General features: G+C 36.7%; 1 protein-coding gene across 1 annotated transcript in view; it reads right to left on the bottom strand.

The window, feature by feature from the left end:
• Positions 1–20,027, bottom strand: part of COL4A5 (collagen type IV alpha 5 chain) — a 324,804-nt gene that overhangs the window by 154,500 nt on the left and 150,277 nt on the right. The window contains exons 4-9 of the mRNA XM_024551615.3: positions 13,702–13,746; positions 8,980–9,024; positions 7,945–8,007; positions 4,984–5,037; positions 3,517–3,543; positions 1,336–1,416 (exon numbers count right to left, since the gene is read on the bottom strand). Coding sequence (XP_024407383.2) covers positions 1,336–1,416; positions 3,517–3,543; positions 4,984–5,037; positions 7,945–8,007; positions 8,980–9,024; positions 13,702–13,746 — 315 coding nt within the window. The remainder of the gene's footprint in view (positions 1–1,335; positions 1,417–3,516; positions 3,544–4,983; positions 5,038–7,944; positions 8,008–8,979; positions 9,025–13,701; positions 13,747–20,027) is intronic.

The following is a 20,027-nucleotide window of genomic DNA, read 5'->3' as shown; positions in this document are numbered from 1 at the left end:
AAGTAAGAATAACGAACAAAAAATAAGAAAATGACAACTGTTGTGGAGCACAATTTTGCATCTTAAAATCTTGAAAATTTGACTGCTTTGAAATCTACCAATTCTGTATCTATGTTTAAATCCTGGATTGTTTTTCAATTTAAAAAAATCCCAAAGCAACACAAACATTCAACAATAGGAGACTGGAGAAACAAACTGTAGTATGTTCACACAATGAAATGTTTTGTGGAAGTGAAACTGAATAAACTAGAATCACATACAATCATATGGATGCACCTTAACATGTAAAAAAGAAAAATTTGCAGAAAACCACAAAAATATTACATTATTTTAAAAGCAAAGCCAGATATTCATGGTTTAGAGATATATGCATATGTAGTAAGACTTTTTAAGAACCAATGGAAAACACAGGATGATAGTTATGTCTTCAGAGAAAGCAGAAACCACAGGTTGATTAAAAGTCATTTTTAATATTCTATTTCTTACATGCTGTGCTGGGTTCACAGATGTTCATTTGGTAGTTACACTTCTATCTCTCTCTCTATATATATATAAACACACACACATATACATATATATAATGCATGCATTCTTCAGTAGCTTCAAAAATTACATTATTATGAAAGGTAAAGGGTAAGATTGAGATACTTAATAGCATATGGACGGGTGATAAGTATATGAGAAGGTAGTTAAAAAAAAGTCCCTAACATGCTATCTTAGTGATCAAATATTAGAAAGTACTGATTATTATTTTTTGGATCAATCCTCATGAAACATAAACCTCAAGAAACTGACTTCTTAATCTATATAAATATTCTAAATTTATTGCTGTTTCTATGCATACATGTTATCTGTAGGCTAACATAATGTTTTTCTTAAGATTATAACTGATGCATACATTATACTCCTTCAGCCTAAAATATGTTCATTTATTATGCATAACTGATAGTGTTATAAATGATGTCTTCTAATATCTTAAATGGGGCAAAAAATAAAATCTGATTTTATTTTTAATCAGATCATTTACAATCATCAGGACTATTCCTGCTATTCTACTGATCCCCACAGTACAAGAATAAAAATATCGAAGCCTATTTCCACTGCCAAACACCAAAACAAGTATTTCTGTGGAAATTGAATAGAAAAGTAAGAGACCAAGGCAGTATTTCTTAAAATTCTCCATGGTCCAGATTGCTTTCATCTTCAGGTAGAAGGTACATGCAATATCTATCAAACTTTAGATGATAATTTCTATAACTAAAGGCTGAAAAGAAAAGAAATGTGATGCTGTGATGTGATTAAATCCGTACTGCGGAGCAGAAAATCACTGCTTACTTGTACTCCAGGAGGACCTGGATGTCCTGGGTTACCCTTTGGTCCTGGCAGTGATGATATAATTATACTACCTGGTTCTCCCTGAAAGAAACCATCAATGAAAGTTATAAATCACAGTTATGCCACATGAAAAGTACCAAGAGCACAAAAAATGATCTGAGAATTCAATTTGTCACATAAATATCCTGGAAGATTAGGGAAAAGTAGTAATTAACATGAATAAATTTACCTTTTAAAGGGAAGTGAGGAAGTGGACAGAGAATACTCAAGTACAATCAATTTATTAAGAGCCTGTGGTGCTTCCACTTACTCATTAAAAAACCATTTATTTACTATTAATATTTGCAAAAACCTGTTAGGCCCTGAGTACTCAGTAGTGAAAAACATAAACAAGACCTCTGTTCTCATGGTGTTAACAATATACTGGGGAAATGGAGACCGTAATATGAAAACAAATAAGAGGACCAAATGTTCCATTAAGGGCAATAAAGAAAAACATCATAGTACATGATAAAGAAATAGTGGAGGATTAGAAAGAAATGATAATCATGTGACATGGCAAAGGTGCTAATTATTGTTATAATGACAATTATATACAAATATATCAAATTAACATGTTGTACACCTTAAGTTTACACAATGTTATATGTGAAATATATTTCAATTAAAAATAAATAGAAAAGGAAATTAGTTTAGTGTGGGTAGTCACAAAAGGGCAATCTGGGAGAGTGACATGGAGGCTGAGAGCTAAAGAATAATAAGTCAGCCAGATGAAGTTGGGGAAAGAGTATTAGGTAGTGGAAATAGCATGTACAAAGGACTCTAAAAGGGAAGAGTTTGGAACATTGAAATAATGTAATAAAGAGTGGGGTGACCGGTGAGCCAAGGCAAAGTGGTCTAAAGATACATCTGCAAACGTAAGCAGGGCCCAGAACATGCAGCTTGTACAGGTCATGGAAAAGAATGGTAGATAGACTGTGTGAAATGTAGTTGGAAACTCTTGAAGACTTATAAGCAGGAAGATTAAATTATTTATTTACATTTTTAAAAGATCATTCTTGGCTGTTTTGGAGAGATTAAATCTGTTTCAAAGGTCAGGGGTACTACAAAAAAAAAAAGAAGGGACAGAGACAGAAAGACAGACAGACAAACAAACAAGTTAAGGGGCTATTACAATAGTCCAGATGAGATGCTGTTAGTGTGGTGACAGTGGAGATGGAGAAAAGTGGGTGAATTTAAGATATATTTTATAGGAAAAATTCATAATATCTAGTAAAATAATGGAAAGAGGAGGTAGAGGTATGTGAAGGAGTAAAAAAATGTAAACACTTTCAGGTTCGGGACTTATGTAATAATATACATAATACATAGTGAATCGAATTTTAGAGATGGAGAAGCCAGAGGGAAGAACAGTTTTATTTGGGGTTCTGGGTTAACTTTGAACATGTTAATTTGAATGTCTGGGAAATATCTGAATCAAGATATCAGGGAGGTATCTAGGTTAAAAGAAAAGTTTGTTTTAGAGATTAAAATATTGGTATTCAGTAACTACCTTATTTTTCGAACTATAAGACGCACCCCCTGCCCCCAAATTTGGGAGGAAAATGGGGGTGCATCTTATAGTCCGAATGTAGCTTACTTGCCTCACTGGAGCGGGGGCAGAGGTGGACAGGGTTCTCCCCCCATTCTCCTCTAAAACCTAGGTGAGTCTTATAGTCCGAAAAATATGGTGAATGGTAATCGATGCTGTGAGCATTAATAATATTGCTAGCCACAGAAGAGAAGAGTCAAACTGTGCCATAATACCTGCTGGATAGAATAGTATCAGTTTGCATACAAAACTGCAGAATGACCAGAGATGCAGGAGAAGAATCAGGGAAGAGTAGTGTCACAGAATACAGGGGAAAAGTGTTTCTACAGAGAGCAGGTGCTCAACTGTATCAAAATGCAATGAGGGTTGAAGGTTTCAGAAAAGACATTTGCATATGAAATACACATTTGCAAGTGTATGAGCACATGGGGTACTAAGAGCCATAGGAACAAAAGAGACTACTTAAGGAGATCTTATAAGTGTGTAACTGCACCCATTTTAAGACAAGTCAGAGACATTATCTGATTGAAGTTGCAGGCTTTCCAAATATTTTATTACAAATGTTTACCTTCCCAGCATGAGATGCTTACCTTCATACCTGGAATCCCAGGAGGTCCCTGTTATTAAGAAAAGATATTCTTTTATATATGTACATATATAATACATACATACATACTAATATGAGAGTAGAGCAAGCAAAAGGATACAATGCTTTCCAAATAAAGTTAAAATTGAATAGATTTCTGTAGGGTCACTCTGAGTACAATGTATATTACGATACTTAAAGATGACATTTATGCAGCATGGGGCAAAATGAGATTTACAGCTGTTTGTATGGAAAATAATACAATAATAAATAATAATACAAGAATAAACTCTGTGTTGAACATACTCACAACTGTAAACCTACTTTTGCCCCTCTCTGTATTTTTTTAATATATTTATTGATTATGCTATTACAGTTGTCCCATTTCCCCACCCCCTCACTCCACTCCATCCTGCCCACCCCCTCCCTCCCACATTCCCCCCCTTATAGTTCATGTCCATGGGTCATACTTATAAGTTCTTTGGCTTCTACATTTCCTACACTATTCTTACCCTCCCCCTGTCTATTTTCCACCTATCATCTATGCTACTTATTCTCTGTACCTTTCGCCCCCTCTCCCCCTCTCCCCCTCCCACTCCCCTATTGATAACCCTCCATGTGATCTCCATCTCTATGGTTCTGTTCCTGTTCTAGTTGTTTGCCTAGTTTGCTCTTGTTTTTGTTTTAGGTGTGGTCGTTAATAACTGTGAGTTTGCTGTCATTTTTTCTGTTCCTATTTCTGATCTTCTTTTTCTTAGGTAACTCCCTTTAACATGTCCTATAATAAGGGCTTGGTGATGATGAACTTCTTTAACTTGACCTTATCTGAGAAGCACTTTATCTTCCCTTCCATTCTAAATGATAGGACATCTTGAAACGTTCCAACATCCGAATTATAGGGGTGCCAGAAGGCAAAGAGGAAGAACAAAAAATTGAAAACTTATTTGAACAAATAATGAAGGAGAACTTCCCTCATCTGGCAAAGGAAATAGACTTCCAGGAAGTCCAGGAAGCTCAGAGAGTCCCAAAGAAGCTGGACCCAAGGAGGAACACACCAAGGCACATCATAATTACATTACCTAAGATGAAACAGGAGAGAATCTTAGAAGCAGCAAGAGAAAAGGAGACAGTTACCTACAAAGGAATTCCCATAGGACTGTCAGCTGATTTCTCCAAAGAGACCTTACAGGCAAGAAGGGGCTGGCAAGAAGTATTCCAAGTCATGAAAGGCAAGGGCCTACATCCAAGATTACTGTATCCAGCCCCTCTCTGTATTAAACAACACAGAATCCTTGCTTTTACCCAGCACAGAGCTATACTACAAACTTCTTTTTCAAAAAAACCCTTTTCTACTTTATTACTTTAAAATTTACTACTTTGTTCTACATGGATGCATTGAGCTCACTTTTTTACACTTCTCCTTCTTCTGTCAATTCCTGTATTTATTATAATCCCAACTTTTATAACTTACTGGAGGACCCTGTAAACCAGGAAAACCGGGACTGCCTGGAAATCCACGTTCTCCCTAGAAAGAGTTAAAAATAAAGAGCATGGAAGAACAAGAAGCAAAGCATAATTATACCAACAAACAATGATTTATTGAAAAATTTCTGTAAAAGCCATTCTGAAACCTGACAGATTGTTAAAAATTCATTAGCCTTCACTTTCCAATTACTTCAATATTAACTATCCATATCATGTCAAACTTCTAAGATATTTTTATCTTTATTCATCAATTGAATCATAAATTAAAAAAAAAAAAAGCCCTGGCTGCTGTGGCTCAGTGGATTGAGTGCTGTCCTATAAATTAAAAGGTAGCTGGTTCGATTTCCAATCAGGGCACATGCCTGGGTTGTGGGCCAGGTCCTCAGTTGGGGGCGTGTGAGAGGCAACCAATCGATGTTTCTCTCACACATTGATGTTTTTCTGTCTAAAAGTAAATACAATCTTTAAAAAAACACACATTTAAAAAAATAAAATATAGTAAAAGAAATAGAAATAAAAAAAATCTTCTACCTCGGTCATTTACTTCTGACAAATTCATTCTGATAGAATCACATCACAGATTCCTGCCCATAATCACATTTAATAGCTAATAACTTGTCCCAATTTCCTGCCCATGTATTATATACAGATTCTTATTTTAACTGCCTTATTGAATTTTTATTTTATTTTAAACTATTTTAAATTATTTTTTGGTAGGAGGAAAAGATGGTAAGAAAGAATGCCATTAATATTGCCAAAAAGACAGTAATAGCAACAGTTCTAACAACTGCAGGTCATTAAGGTTCCTAAGCACCCATTTGTTCCCACTCACTATTGTAAGGTACTCATATGGACATTTGGTTTAGAAAACAAAAGCTAAAACTGCTGTAGAAAAGTCCTAATGCAACCTCCTTTCAAATAGCTATATGCCATAGTAATCCCAGAAACATCTTTATCAGAGGTTAAAAAGAGTAAAATTATTACATCTGAGTGCCTTTAGTTATTGTCCAATACCCTTCCACCATTTTGTATACATGGAAAAGGTAGGTCCAGAGAGAAAGGAAGTGGTCTTGACATCAAGTTTAGAAGACAGAAAACAAAAGAACCCATATATTCTGGTTCCACATCTGGGGTTTACTCTATTAGTTACACAGTAAGAAACATTAAAAAAAAACCTTTTTATCTATAGGTATACATAATAGCCCTGACTGGTGTAGCTCAGTGGATTGAGCACAGGCCTGCAAACCAAAGTGTTGCTAGTTCGATTCCCAGTGAGGGCACATGCCTGGGTTGCAGGCCAGGTCCCCTGATGGGGATCCATGAGAGGCAACCACACATCGATGTTTCTCTCCCTCTCTTTCTCCCTCCCTTCCCCTCTGCCTAAAAATAAATAAATAATATATTTAAAAAAAATAAAGATATACATAATAAATCAATTTTTAAAAAATCTGTTGCTCATATAATTGGAGGCCTCAAACACAAACTAATTATGCAATCTGCTAAGGTGCTGTTTTACAAAAAGAAAGAAAACTATTCCTTTAATCATATAGCATACTATGCTCATTATAGATGATGATTTGTCTTCAAATTTAAGACTTTGCCCAGTGGTCTGTTTGCTGCTCAAGGCATGACTAAAGACAAGAAAAGTGGGTCAGGAAAAAAATGTTTCTCATATGTAATATCTTCTTTTTCCTTTTAAATTGGTAAATAACTAGAATAGGCACAAGAATGTATTGTAGCCCACTTTTAACATGATATTTGTCACGTTAGCTCCACATTGGTCCTGTCCCTGTAAGGTTGCCCTGAGATAAAGATCACAAGTAAGCCTCACAAATCTAATAGTTTATTACTATTGTTATCATCATCATCATTATCATCGACATCGTCATCATCACATTAGCAAGGGTCACACTGACCTGGAGAAATACTGGGTGTAAGAATAATTTTACTGCTTTCAAGTACATACTACAATAAATATCACAAAATATAGTTTTTATAATGTAAAATATTTTATTCAAGGTTTTCAAAATACATGTCCTAATATAAAATCTGACACATGCCATTAGTTAGAAAGATCTAGGGTATTTCATGAATAATTTCACAGAACATTATATACAAATGGAAAATACTAAAAGAATATACAAAAAATAATAACATTGTTGCATTAACCTATAGGAAAAGGAGAAAACTGAAGGAATAAAATATGTAAGGCATAATGTGTAAGCTTTCAAAAAGAGCAAATTTTTCTCATTTTTGTCTTACTATCACTTTATATTAAATGTAGTTTTAACTCAGAACAAGAACAGTGGGTCAGGAAATGATGTTTGTCATATGTAATGTTTTCTTTTTCTTTTTATTGTTGTTCAAGTACACTTGTCTCCATTCTTTTTCTTTTAAATTGTTAAATTATTTTCACTGACAGAGCAAAGTTTCATGTTTCATAGTAATAGTTTATAGTTAAAATGGATGTGCTGTATTACATATAGATCTTTAGGAATATTTTATAATTTATAATTTATATTTTATTAGAAAATATTTTCCTTAAAGATGTCATTAAGCAAGGAAAAAAATTAAATATGAAATATGTAAAAACTTAAATTGTACATAGTTTTTAAAGAAGTAAAGCTAATGAATGACATTCATAAGTATTACTGTTAAAAACTGATACAATATTTAAAACATATATATCCTAATTCCTTTTTAAGTCTCATTCTACTTTAGACTAAAGTAAGTAAAGGATTTGGTAAGTAATCTTCAACCCGATGCAATATCCCAGTTTCTTAAACATACTTAAAGCATTATTGATGTTTTAATATATTGAACATGTTAACATGAGTTAACATGAAGCTACTTGCTTCAGTCTCTTCTGCAACATTGTTCATATTGATTTAGTTTTTTAAATCTATTATTATCAAGCATATTGCACAAACTTAAGTCGAAATCTCACCTTGGTTCCATTGCATCCAGGGATACCTTGAGGCCCTGGTGCCCCATCATGGCCTGGCATTCCCTTTGAAAAGATATACAAGGCACATATAAAAGTTCTTAGATTACTTTTTAAAATATTTCATATAATTTATTGAGGTTACAGTGGTTAATAAAAATTATATAGGTTTCAAGTATACAATTCTATAATACATCATTTGTATACTGTATTGTGTTCACCGGCCCAAACCTAGTCTCCTTCCAACACCATTTCTCTTCTTTTAACCTCTTCTACCTATTTTACCTGGCCCCTCAAGCCCCTCCCCTCTGATAGCTGTCAGTCTGTTCTCTGTATCTTCAGTCTGTTTCTATTTTGTTTGTTTGTTTATTTTGTTCATTCAATTTCTCATATAAGTAAAATCATATGATATTTGTCTTTCTCTGACTGGCTTAGTTGGCAATGATGTAGAGAATAGGGAGCCCTCATGCAATGTTTGTTGGAATGCAGATCAGTGCAGCCACTGTGGAAAACACTATGACGTTTACTCAAAAAATTAAAAATGGAACTACCTTATGACCCAGGGAATTCACTTCTGGGAAAATATACAAAGAAACCCAAAACACTGATCCAAAACAATTTAGGCACCCCTGTGTTAATTGCACTGTTATTTATAATAGCTAAAATTTGGAAGCAGCCCAAGTAGCTATTGATAAATGAAGGGATAAAAAAGCTGTGGCACATTTACACAATGCAATACTACTCAGTCATAAAAAAAGGAAACATTAGATTACTTTTTAAGGGACTTAAAAATAAGAAGTCATTGCCCTGGCTGGTGTGGCTCAGTGGATTGAGTACCAGCCTGCAAACCAAAAGGGTCACCAGTTCAATCCCCAGTCAGGGCACATGCCTGGGTTGTGGGCCAGGTCCCTGGTGGGGGGTGTGCAAGAGACAACCACACGCTAATGTTTCTCTCCCTCTCTTTCTCCCTCCCTTCCCCTATGTCTAAAACTAAATAAATAAAATCTTAAAAAAAATGAGAAGTCAAATCTTACTTACTGGAAGACCTGGTGTCCCTGGAAATCCAGGAAGTCCAGGAGGACCCTATGAGAAGAAATAAATTCATTGAACCAAATAAGAATTAGTAACAAAATAATATCCTAGCTAAGGAAAAAAAATTGCATTTAGAAATGCAACAGACAAAATGTCTCATCGATTACCACTCACTATTCTCACTATTCTTTTAAAAATCATAGAAAAAAAATCTCTACACATGTTATAAGTCTTTATAGAAAACCAAAAAAACCCTTCCATGAATTTCTCTGTCAAAATTAGCTAAAATATAAATTTGACAATATTCTTTGTAGGTAAGGATACAAGAAAATGGTACTTTAATATACTGCTAATGGGATTCAAATGCCATGGAGAGAAATTTGGAAATATCTAGCAAAACTATACATGCATTTACCCTTTGAAGCAGCTCATTTCTAAGGATTTACTCCAAAGGTACACTAGAAATTATGAAACAAAATATGAAATTCAAGGTTATTCATTGCAGCATTATTATTGCTAAATTTTAGAAATGACCATAGGACTGGAGTTACAGCTAAAGATTAGAAACAACAGAGACATGCCTAAACAGGCGATGGTATGTCCACATAATGTAACATCATGCAGCTGTTAGAAACAATGAGGGAAGGTTTCTGTACATTGAAATATGTTGTGGTCTCCAGGATACAATGTTAAATGAAAGAAGAAAAGGGTAAGAGGTGTATCTAATAAGCTACTATGGTATAAGAATAGTAGTGATACTTAGCAATGAATAAACAAAAAATGATAAAAAAATAATGATAAAATGGTTATTTCTGGGGTGAAGGAGAAAACAAAATGGGGGGATGGCAAGGATGGATGATGAACATCTCTGATTATACCTTATAAAACAATGTAAATGTATTCAAAGTAAAAATTAAAAAGCAGTAAAAAGGAAATCATTAAAAGTTGAAAACAAACTGAAACCAATGAACTTAATGTATATCAAGTTTCTGACATATTCATACAGAGAAAAGAATTACTTCAAGTGCCTTTAAAACAGCATACGAGGTCTGTCCAGAAGGTATCCAGCCATATACTATGAAAAATAGAGATGTTTATTGAAGAAGATACAAGATAAAAGAAACATTGTACATAGGACAGTGTTGCCTCAGGCCCCTTCAAAGTAGGCATCTTGGGACCTCACACAGTTCTCCCAATTGCCATCAGCTGCCCTGTCGTATTTTCCTGAATGTCATTGATGGTCTGAAATCTCTTCCCTTTCAAAGGTGATTTTAGTTTTGGGAAAAGCCAGAAGTCGCAGGGCACCAAATCTGGGCTGTAGGGGGACTGAGTCACCTGGGTGATTTGATGTTTCGCCAAACAGCTCTGCATGAGACGTGATGCATGAGCGGGCGTGTTTTCATGGTGAAGCTGCCAGTTACCAGGTGCCCATAGCTGTGGCCTTCTGAATCATCTGAATAGTTTCTGCAGAGGAATGTTCAAGTGTAAGGCAAAATTTGATGCAGGTTTGTTGCTCTACTCACTCAGTCATTTTTAATATGACATCCACACAGTACACATGCTCACATAGTGGCGTCTACTGTGCCCACTGACTAGTACAGTGAAGTCATCATTGTTCATGCAGGCACATTCCAGTCCACTCTCCTTGGCTGCCAGGTTACATTGGTATTGCGCAAACCATTCTCATTATATTAACAATGGCTGGACTTTTTCCAGACAGACATTGTATTTTGACTACAATTCCTTTGTGAAATTAGTTAATTGAAAGAGGAAAAGAGAAAAGCAAGAAATAATTAATGGCATTTAAGAATTCTATTACTATTATTAAAGTTGAAATTATTATTTTGTTAATTTGTAAACTGCTAGTTTGAAAACAAGATAGGTATATTGTAGGGTAAAGGAAATAATAAATCATATTAATGTCATTTGAAATCAAGATTTTCACCTTAGGGAGAGAGAGGTAGCAGGAAGAAAGAATAAGTATACAAAAATTTTATTTTAAATTTCAGTTAGAAGTAATAATATGAATGCATGATATTTTTTTCTCTTAAAAATACATATTTCCTAACTCTATCCACTGAAAAGAGGTCAAAACAATGAAAAATTCAATAGCTTGAAAACCCTTAACATTCAGACTAACATTCACATTTTTCACTAAAAAAGAACCTGGAGTCAGAGACGTGGTCAATTATAGATCTGGAAAGGAAGTATACAAAATAAGCCTAAAGGGTCTTATATCAGAAAGCAAGGAAATTATCCAAGATCAATGGTGTTTTGTCAAAAGGATACAGGACAGGGTCCAACTTGAAGGGGCATGTACAGATTAAGATGGGATAATTTGGGCTTCAGAAAGAATAATGAGTATAATTGATTGAAAACAGTAAATTCCATGAGTTTGTAAGAATAACAACAACAAAACTCCTTCCTTGATCATCACTTGAATTTGCTTGTGTACCAACTCATTACCCTACTAGAATTCCACCTGATAAATTAGAATTCTAGCTAATAAATGAAAAGATTAATAGAATTTAAAAAAATAATCAGTTTGCAATTCTAAGCAACAGAAAAATGAATCTAGGTGATGATCATCAATGAATGCTAAACCATTACATGAAAGTTGAAGGGGAAATTTTTGAAGGCAGAATCAGGCTCATAATCCTGAGACCACTGATCAAACCTGGCATCAAAAAGGGGGATAGACAGATATTTAGGCCTTAAGATGTAATTCAGTAGTGGGTACACAGCACTACGTATAAAGTGTTTTTTTTCCCCACTAGCCACAAAATTTTATTGAAGTGATCAGTACATAAATCCTTCTTAGATATGTTTTGAGCCATCCACTTGATGGTTACAAACACAGCAGAATCTTTTTTATTGGTACATTTTTGGTTATTTTTGTATTTTCTTTAAATTTCTTGCAGTATAATGTACATAATGTAAAATGCACAAATCTGAAGTGTATAGTTCACTCTGAATCCCCAGAAAGTACTCTCGTGCCTCTTCCAAGGCAACCTCCAATTTGCAGGAAATACGGGGGAACAGAGGAACCATTTAAATGACATCATGAGTAAACAATCAGCCTGTTTCAGAATGTGGACCATAGTACAATACAAATGACTCAGTTTCTCCAATGGCATAATAAAAGATGCTTAAGGAGAATAGCAACCAAATGCAATATGTGTAACTTACTTCAATACTGATTTGAACAAATCAATTATAAAAAGACATCTTTGAGACAACTGAGGAAATCTGAATATGGACTGAGTTTTAAAGTATACTGAAAAATCATTACTAATTTTTTAAGTATCATAATAGTACAGTGGTTATCAGTTAAGAGATATACTGGGAGGAATGTGGTTTATTGTACTATAGTCTCTGTATATTTGTGCATGCTTAAAATGTCCATAATAATACATCATAAAATCTGCATGTCAAAAGTTGCCTGTGAGCTGAGACCTGAGGACACAGGAACTATCAGGCCACATAGTTCTAAGCACTTCTGGAGTTCTAGCTGAGGGACATGGGCTATTCAGGCGCTCCCAGACACTTGGAAATTGGAATTGATAGAACGGACAGTATTTTCTTTTTAGCCTCAACAGTGTTTAGGACATAGTTAACAATAGCCAAAGTTAATATGAGGTATGTTATGCTTTTTATGAAGAGCTTTAATAGTATACTGGTATGCAATTATTACAGAAAAATACAGGAATATGTCTGATAAAATAAACTAAGGATTTTGAGTTTCTTCCCTGCTTTTCCAGTACCCTACCCACACTAGTCATAAAGAGCACACAAGGCAAACTAGTTGTTGCTAAAAATTTTAGTAAACAGAACATTTTAAAGTTTATAGAAAATGTGTACAGCCATTAAATTTCTAGAGATCAAAGGATCAGAATGTTTAATTGTCTTTGTCACACACATAACCATGTTATGCCACCACCCATGTATTTTATACTCAAATTAAGATGCCTCATCAATCTATGAATACAGAATTTCAAAGCTAAAATGGACCTTGGAGATAGTGTTGTTTGAGTCTCTAGTTTAACAAATGAAGAAACTGAGGCTCTGAAAAGTTGAATATGATTTTCCAAAAGCCAGTACTACTTTTGTCCTTTAGTCTACGCCAACTACAGAACACACTGAAAGATATGTTCACTTGAAGGTTTGTCAGAAAAATTACACTAAATGCATACTTCAAATTTGAGAGACATCCTGATTTCCAGAACATTACAACTTGAAAACTCAGTCATTCTAGAGTTAAGGAAATGTTACATTCTTTCAAAAGTAGTTACTCTTTAAGATCAGTTTAAACCATTGCTTCCCAAACATATCCTCTTCAAGATACACAAAGAAAATTATAATATGTGTACATGGTACACTGGGAGGGTACACAGCCCTAGGGTCCAGCCCTCTGAACCCAGAGGACTGAGATGATCACAGTGATTGGGAAGTTCTGGTTTAGACCACTTGTATGATATATATTTTAAATAAATTGGCAAGTTGTTAGAATTTATCACATCATTTTTTAACCATGAACGACTTAAAAATCTTACGTTAGTTTATATAGACATCTGGATATGTAAAGATAACTCTTACGTTTAACTTTTTAAAGACTAGAGTTTTTTGCATTTCAATATGAGTGATTTCTCCTTTTGTCTTTTAATACTTCCTTGGCTTTTTCTCTGTTTTGACCAACAATGCATTGATATACAAGCAAATATCACTTACTCTGATTCCTTTTGGTCCTGGTGGCCCTGGAATTCCACCATCACCCTGAAAAATACAATATACTTAGTTCTGTTCCCCTCCAAATAACTCTCAAATAACAAATTTTAGAATGTAAAGGAGAAAATTAAATTTTTATGAACCTTTGTGAAAATTAATGAGAAATTTACATACCCAAGGAAGGAGCATTTATTATTGAAATTGAAAGCACAGAGATAATTATGTGATAAAAATAATAAAGGACTTTATTTACTGATAAGGAAACTGCTGACATGTAGATGAAACTTTATACCTATAAAGTAAATTATGAATTATGCAAGAAAACAAAAATGAAATAGTGGGGTAGATATCCCCCAAATCATTTATGCATAAACAAAGTAAGTGCTGAAAATCTGGGCAGTTTCTATATTATGTTCATCTGTTTGCCATGCTGGTAATAAGTAGCACCATCCCTGAGCCCCAAAATATACTATTCTTCAGGTTTTTTTTGTTTTAAACCTCTTCTTTGTTTTACAGGCACTTTCTACTGGCAGAGCGTAAGAAGTACGAAGAAAGAATCATTCCTATTCCTTCTAGTTTCTGCTAGACTCCATGCAAAAAGAGGCTGCCCACATATGTTAATCTATTTACCCCTTTCTAGTTACAATGGCAATGCTTAAAATATAAAGTCTTGTATATCTTTTTATTAATTTGTTTCTTTAAAAATGAAATACATAAAACCTTATTTTGCTCCAAAAGGCAGGAATTTCAGTGGAATATACAGCTAGTTTGCCACTGGCTGAAACTTTAGATAGCTCTTATTAAACTGGGACATTTTACTTTACAAAAGTGGTTTCCAAACTATTCAATTCACACCCCTAGAGGTTCCATTGGAGATTCCTTCATGACTATGCCACAGCCCTCCTTCAATCAGTGCAGCTCAGTTTTTATCTGTTTCATGTGGGGCTCCTGTGAAAAGTTTTATTTTGAGAAAAGGTTACCTGGTATATTAGTTTCCTATGCTGTTGTTACAAATTACTACCAACTTCGCAGCTTAAAACAACACAACCTTACTGTTCCGGAAGTCAGAAGTATGACACATGTTTCAGTGGCAAAACTGTTACTTCTCCCCCAAAGGTTTTAGGGGGAGAATTCATTTCCTTTTTCCAGCTTCTAGAGCTACCAGCATTCCTCAGCTCTTGGCCATTTTAAATCTTCAAAACAAGCAGTGACTGAACGAGTCTTTCTAACTTAACTCACTCTGACACTGACTCTTCAGTCTTCTTCCCCCACATTTAAAGGACCCTCATGAGTACGCTGGGTCCACCCACACAATCCAGAATAACCTCCCTGCTTTAAGAACAGCTAATTAGCAACTTCAATTCCTTCTGCAATCTTAATTTCACACGTCTATGTAATCTAACTATTCACAGGTTCGGGGGATTAAGTCAAGGACACCTTTAGGGGGTGGGTATTATTCTGCCTACCATACCTTGCTTTTTAAAAACAGTTTAATATTCTACTCTTTCTACAACAGATACATCTCTAAAAAGATTAAAGAAAACTAATTCTATTTTAAAACAACTAGAAGACCATTTGCACAATGAATCCTTTTATGTCTTTCCACTAGAGGCAGAAATAAGATAAGGATACCCTAGAATATACTGGCAGTGCTATCTAAAATGGTTAGATAAGAGAGAGAAATTAGAGGTAAAAAAAATTGGAAAGGATGAGGCAAAACAATGACTATTTGCAAATAATATGATTCTATGCATAGAAAAACCCAAGATAATTAAATGAAAATAATTAAATGAGATAATGCAGTAAAATAACTATATAAATTAATATTAGAAAAAATAATTCTTATATATGGTGGGGAAAGCATTTCCTACTCAAAATCCAAAAGCCATAAAAGGACTCTGAAAAACACACACAGAAACACATAAATACATACACAATGTAGACATCCAGCAAAGACAAATGACAAACTGTGGGAAAATAATTGCAGCTCACACCACACAGGTTAATCTTCGTACTATATAAATAGATCACTGAAGTATGGAAACAGCAACAATACAGTAGAAAATGGGCAAATGATACGAATAGACAGTTCAAAGAAAACACAACTGATCCTTAGACATATGAAAGGATGCCTAATCTCACTTTTAATAAGAGAAATGCAAACTAAAGTACATTGAGAGACCAGTTTTCATCTGATTGTCAAAAATCCAAGTTTCAGGCTCTCTGCTCCTTCTGTTTGACAGACAGCTGCAACTTCATGTGCAGTGCCAACCGCTGCCCTGAGACACAATGGTGAAGTTGGCAGTGAACAGATTTGGCTGTATTGGGCACCTGGTCACCAGGGCTGTTTTTAACTCTGGCAAAGTGGATATCGTCACTATCAATGACCCCTTCATTGATCTCACCTATGTGGTCTACATGTTCCAGCATGATTCTACTCATGGCAAGTTCAAAGGCTTGTCAGCAATGGAACGTCCATCTGCATCTTCCATGAGCGACATCCTGACAACATGAAATGGGGTGATGCTGGTGCTGAATATGTTGTGGAGCCCACTGGTGTCTTTATCATCATGGAGAAGGCTGGGGCTCACTTGAAGGGTGAAGCCAAGAGAGTCATCATCTCTGCCCCTTCTGTGGATGCCCCAATGTTTGTGATGGGTGTGAACCATGACAGGTATGAAAACTCCATGAAGACTGTCAGCAATGCCTCCTGCAGCACCAACTGCTTGGATCCCCTGGCCAAGGTCATCCATGACAACTCTGGCATCATGGAGGGACTCATGACCACAGTCCATGCCATCATTACCACCCACAACGCCATTCCTGCTTCTACTGGCACTGCCAAGGCTGTGGGCAAGGTCGTCCCTGAGCTGAATGGGAGGCACGCTGGCATGGTCTTATGTGTCCCCACCCCCAGTGTGTCAGCTGTGGATCTGATCTGCCACCTGGAGAAAGCTGCCAAATATGATGACATCATAAAGATAGTGAAGCAGGTGTCAGAGGGTCCCCTCAAGGGCATCCTGGGCTACACTGACGACCAGGATGTCTCCTGCAACTTTAACAGTGACATTCACTCTTTCACCTTTGATGCTGGAGCTGGCATTGCCCTCAATGACCAGTCTGTCAAGCTCATTTCCTGGTATGACAATGAATTTGGCTACAGCAACAGGGTGGCAGACCTTGTGGTCCACATGGCCTCCAAGGAGTAAGAGCCCCCTGGACCATCAGCCCCAGCAACAGGAAAAGAGGCCCTCAGCTACTGGGAAGTCCTTGCCCCAAATAAATACCCCAACATACTGAGAATCTCATGACTTCCACAGTTTCCAACCCAGACCCTCTGAAGAAGGGGAGGGGCTCAGAGAGCCCTACTGTGTCATGCACCATCAATAAAGTTCACTGTACCCAGCCAAAAAACAATCCAAGTTTCATAACAGCATTGATGAAGATACAGGGAAACTGATCTTGTATACTGCTGAATCAAGAATAAATCATACAGGAAGAAGATGGCGGCCAAGTAGGTAGAAGCTGAGTCCACATACTTGGACTCCAAGTATGTGGACTCAGCTTCTTGCTCTTGTCCCCAACTTGGATTTTCAGATGAGTTTTGAACAATTAACCTAAACAATCAATGGAATCTTAGCTGATATGAAATTTTGAAGTCAATGAGTACAGAAGATACTTTATACCATCTGGCAAGGAGATTTTATAAGTTAAACGGGAAATACCCTGTGCATGGTACCTGCAGCAGTGGAGGAACCAGACAGAAATCATGACTTTGGAGCCTCCTCCCCTCTCAGAGCAGGGGCCAAAGTACTGCACAGGGATCCCTAATCCTAATCAGGAGTGACTTGGGAGAATACACAGAGCCTGTGAGACCCAGGCTACATACCAGTGAGCAGCACATCCATAGTGTAGCACAAATTTGGAAAGTTCCACATAGGGAACCTGGGTCTGTCAGAGGCACCTGCAAGCTGCAGCCAGCTGTGACCTCAAGGGACATTTTACTTTTGAGGAAGGTGGTATGCGCATTAAATCAGAGTGAGTCAGTACTGCAGTGTGGGTATTGCATAGAGACGTTTTGAAAAGAAGCTGAAATGTGGTTGGGCAAGGACCCCACAAACAGTGGCTCTGCCAGTAAAGAGACCAGATTGCAAGTATAGTTAGGGAGAGAAACCTAGCAGGAGAAAAGTGCTTCTCTAGGAACGGCTCTGAACCTCTCTCAGCCGCACTAAGCCACCCTGGACCTAGGGGTTCTTTCCCACTGAGACTAGCAGGGCAGAGAGATCAGAGATTGACACAACATGGGGGAGGGCAGAAGAGAGATCTTACTGAGAAGACTGGGAAAGAAAACTGGATTCCCCAGTCTCAAGTCTGCGAGAGGTGCCCTACCACCCAGCAAGAGCTAATCAGCAGCTGCTGATACGACTGTGGAAAGGAACCTTGCAGAAGGGTAAAATTGCTTTTTAGCCTGTTGTGAACTTTTCTCGGCCCCAGAAAGCCACACTAGATCTCCAAGTCCTATGGCACAGCTGGACAGAGAGATCACAATTTGGCACAACAAGGGGTATTCAGGGCCCCACCAAGGTTAGGCTCTTACAGTGAGCTGCTATCAGAACCAAGCAGGAAAGAGATGACCCTTTTACACAAAGTGGCCCTTCACATGAAACAGACAGCTAACTCATCAGAAACTATACATTACTGGAAGTAATAATCTGCGGAAGACCAAGACGTGTGGTGCAGGGGTGGGAGAACACACCCACCAACTTCCCTGAAGTCTGAACAGCACCTCCCAGGGGAGATCCAGGGGCCCCATCTCCACCCCACCTCCCCCAATCACACCAGAGCCCTCTCAGAAACAGATAGGTCAGCAGCGAGGCTAAGACTAATGGCAGGACTGCAGATAGATGCAGCTGGAGGTGGTACCTGCGGTGCTTTCAGACATTAGATGACCCACCCCTGGGCCTAATGCTGATAAAAAGCCCCAGTGCAGAGCAGCGAGCGAGGTCCATCCTGGATGCAGCCAAGTCTGAAGGACACAGCCACAGACTGTTCATCACTTCTACCCAGGAACAGGCTGCCTAGAGCTAGATGGGGACAGCATCTGACATTACCAGAGACATATCTAGAAGAAGAAGCCAGCAGAAAAGCACTAAACTTTGCTTAGACGAATTCCATCTTGTTCTTTTTCATTATTTGCATTATTTTTCTTTCACATAGATTTTTAACATTTTTTCTTTTACTTCCATTTTTTTCTACTTCTTCACTATTTTTTATTTCAAATCTCATAGCTTACTCTTCCCTTTTCATACTCCATTCTGCCTTCTTCCTTCCCCTCCTTATATTCATTTTAACTTTTAGTTTTCTCTTTCTCCACCTTATTTCTATTCCTTACCTTTATGATTTCTCCTCCCTCTATCTACTCAAAATCATTTTTCTTTCCTTTAGTCATCTCATATCCTTTTTCTTTTTTTATAATATTCTTATTTTCTTTCCACCTTTATTAAAGTTTGCTCATTTTTCATTGACATTGTTGTTTTCCTTCAATTTTCTTCCTAATGTTTCACTGTTTCCAATTCAAATTTCATGTTTTATTTTATATTTTAAAAGATTTTATTTATTTTATTTTTTAGAGAGGGGAAGGGAGAGAGAAAGAGAGGGAGAGAAACATCAATGTGTGGTTGTCTCTCATTTGCACCACTAGGGACCTGGCCAGCAACCCAGGCATGTGCCCTGACTGGGAATTGAATCCACAATCCTTTGATTCACAGGCTGACACTCAACCACTGAGCCACACCAGCCAGGGCCAAATTTCATATTTTAATCTTCCCTTTTCTTACTCCATTTTGCCTTCTTCCTTCCCTTAATTACTTACATTTTTAATTTTATTTTTCCCTCTCTTTGCCTTGATTCTATTCCTACTCTCATTATTTCTTCTCCCTCTACCCTCTCAAAATGAGTTTTCTTTTCTTTAGTCATCTAATGCTATTTTTCCCTTCTTATAATATTTTTATTCTTTTTCCAACTTCATTAATCCTTGCTCACTTGTCATTAATATTGCTGTTGTTGGGTGGTATTTTCCTGGTGTGGGTTTTGTTTTCTGTATTGTTTTGTTTTGTTCTGTCCTGGTAGCACCTGTATAACAGCATGCAAGATGTGGTGGGGACTGACTCCCAGTCAGCCAACTACAGGGGAGAACCCCCCAACAAATGAGCCAATAACAATCAAAACCCAAATACAACAGGAGAGCCCACATAAACTGCATAAAGTGCTTCCCTAGATCGTCCAGCTCAGGAGATCAAGGAGGCTGCACTACTGAGTCTCACAGTTCT

This window comes from Desmodus rotundus, chromosome X, assembly GCF_022682495.2.
Source record: "Desmodus rotundus isolate HL8 chromosome X, HLdesRot8A.1, whole genome shotgun sequence".
Taxonomy (NCBI): Eukaryota; Metazoa; Chordata; class Mammalia; order Chiroptera; family Phyllostomidae; genus Desmodus; species Desmodus rotundus.
Note: the sequence above shows the minus strand (reverse complement) of the source record. Positions and strands in the feature narration are given on the sequence as shown.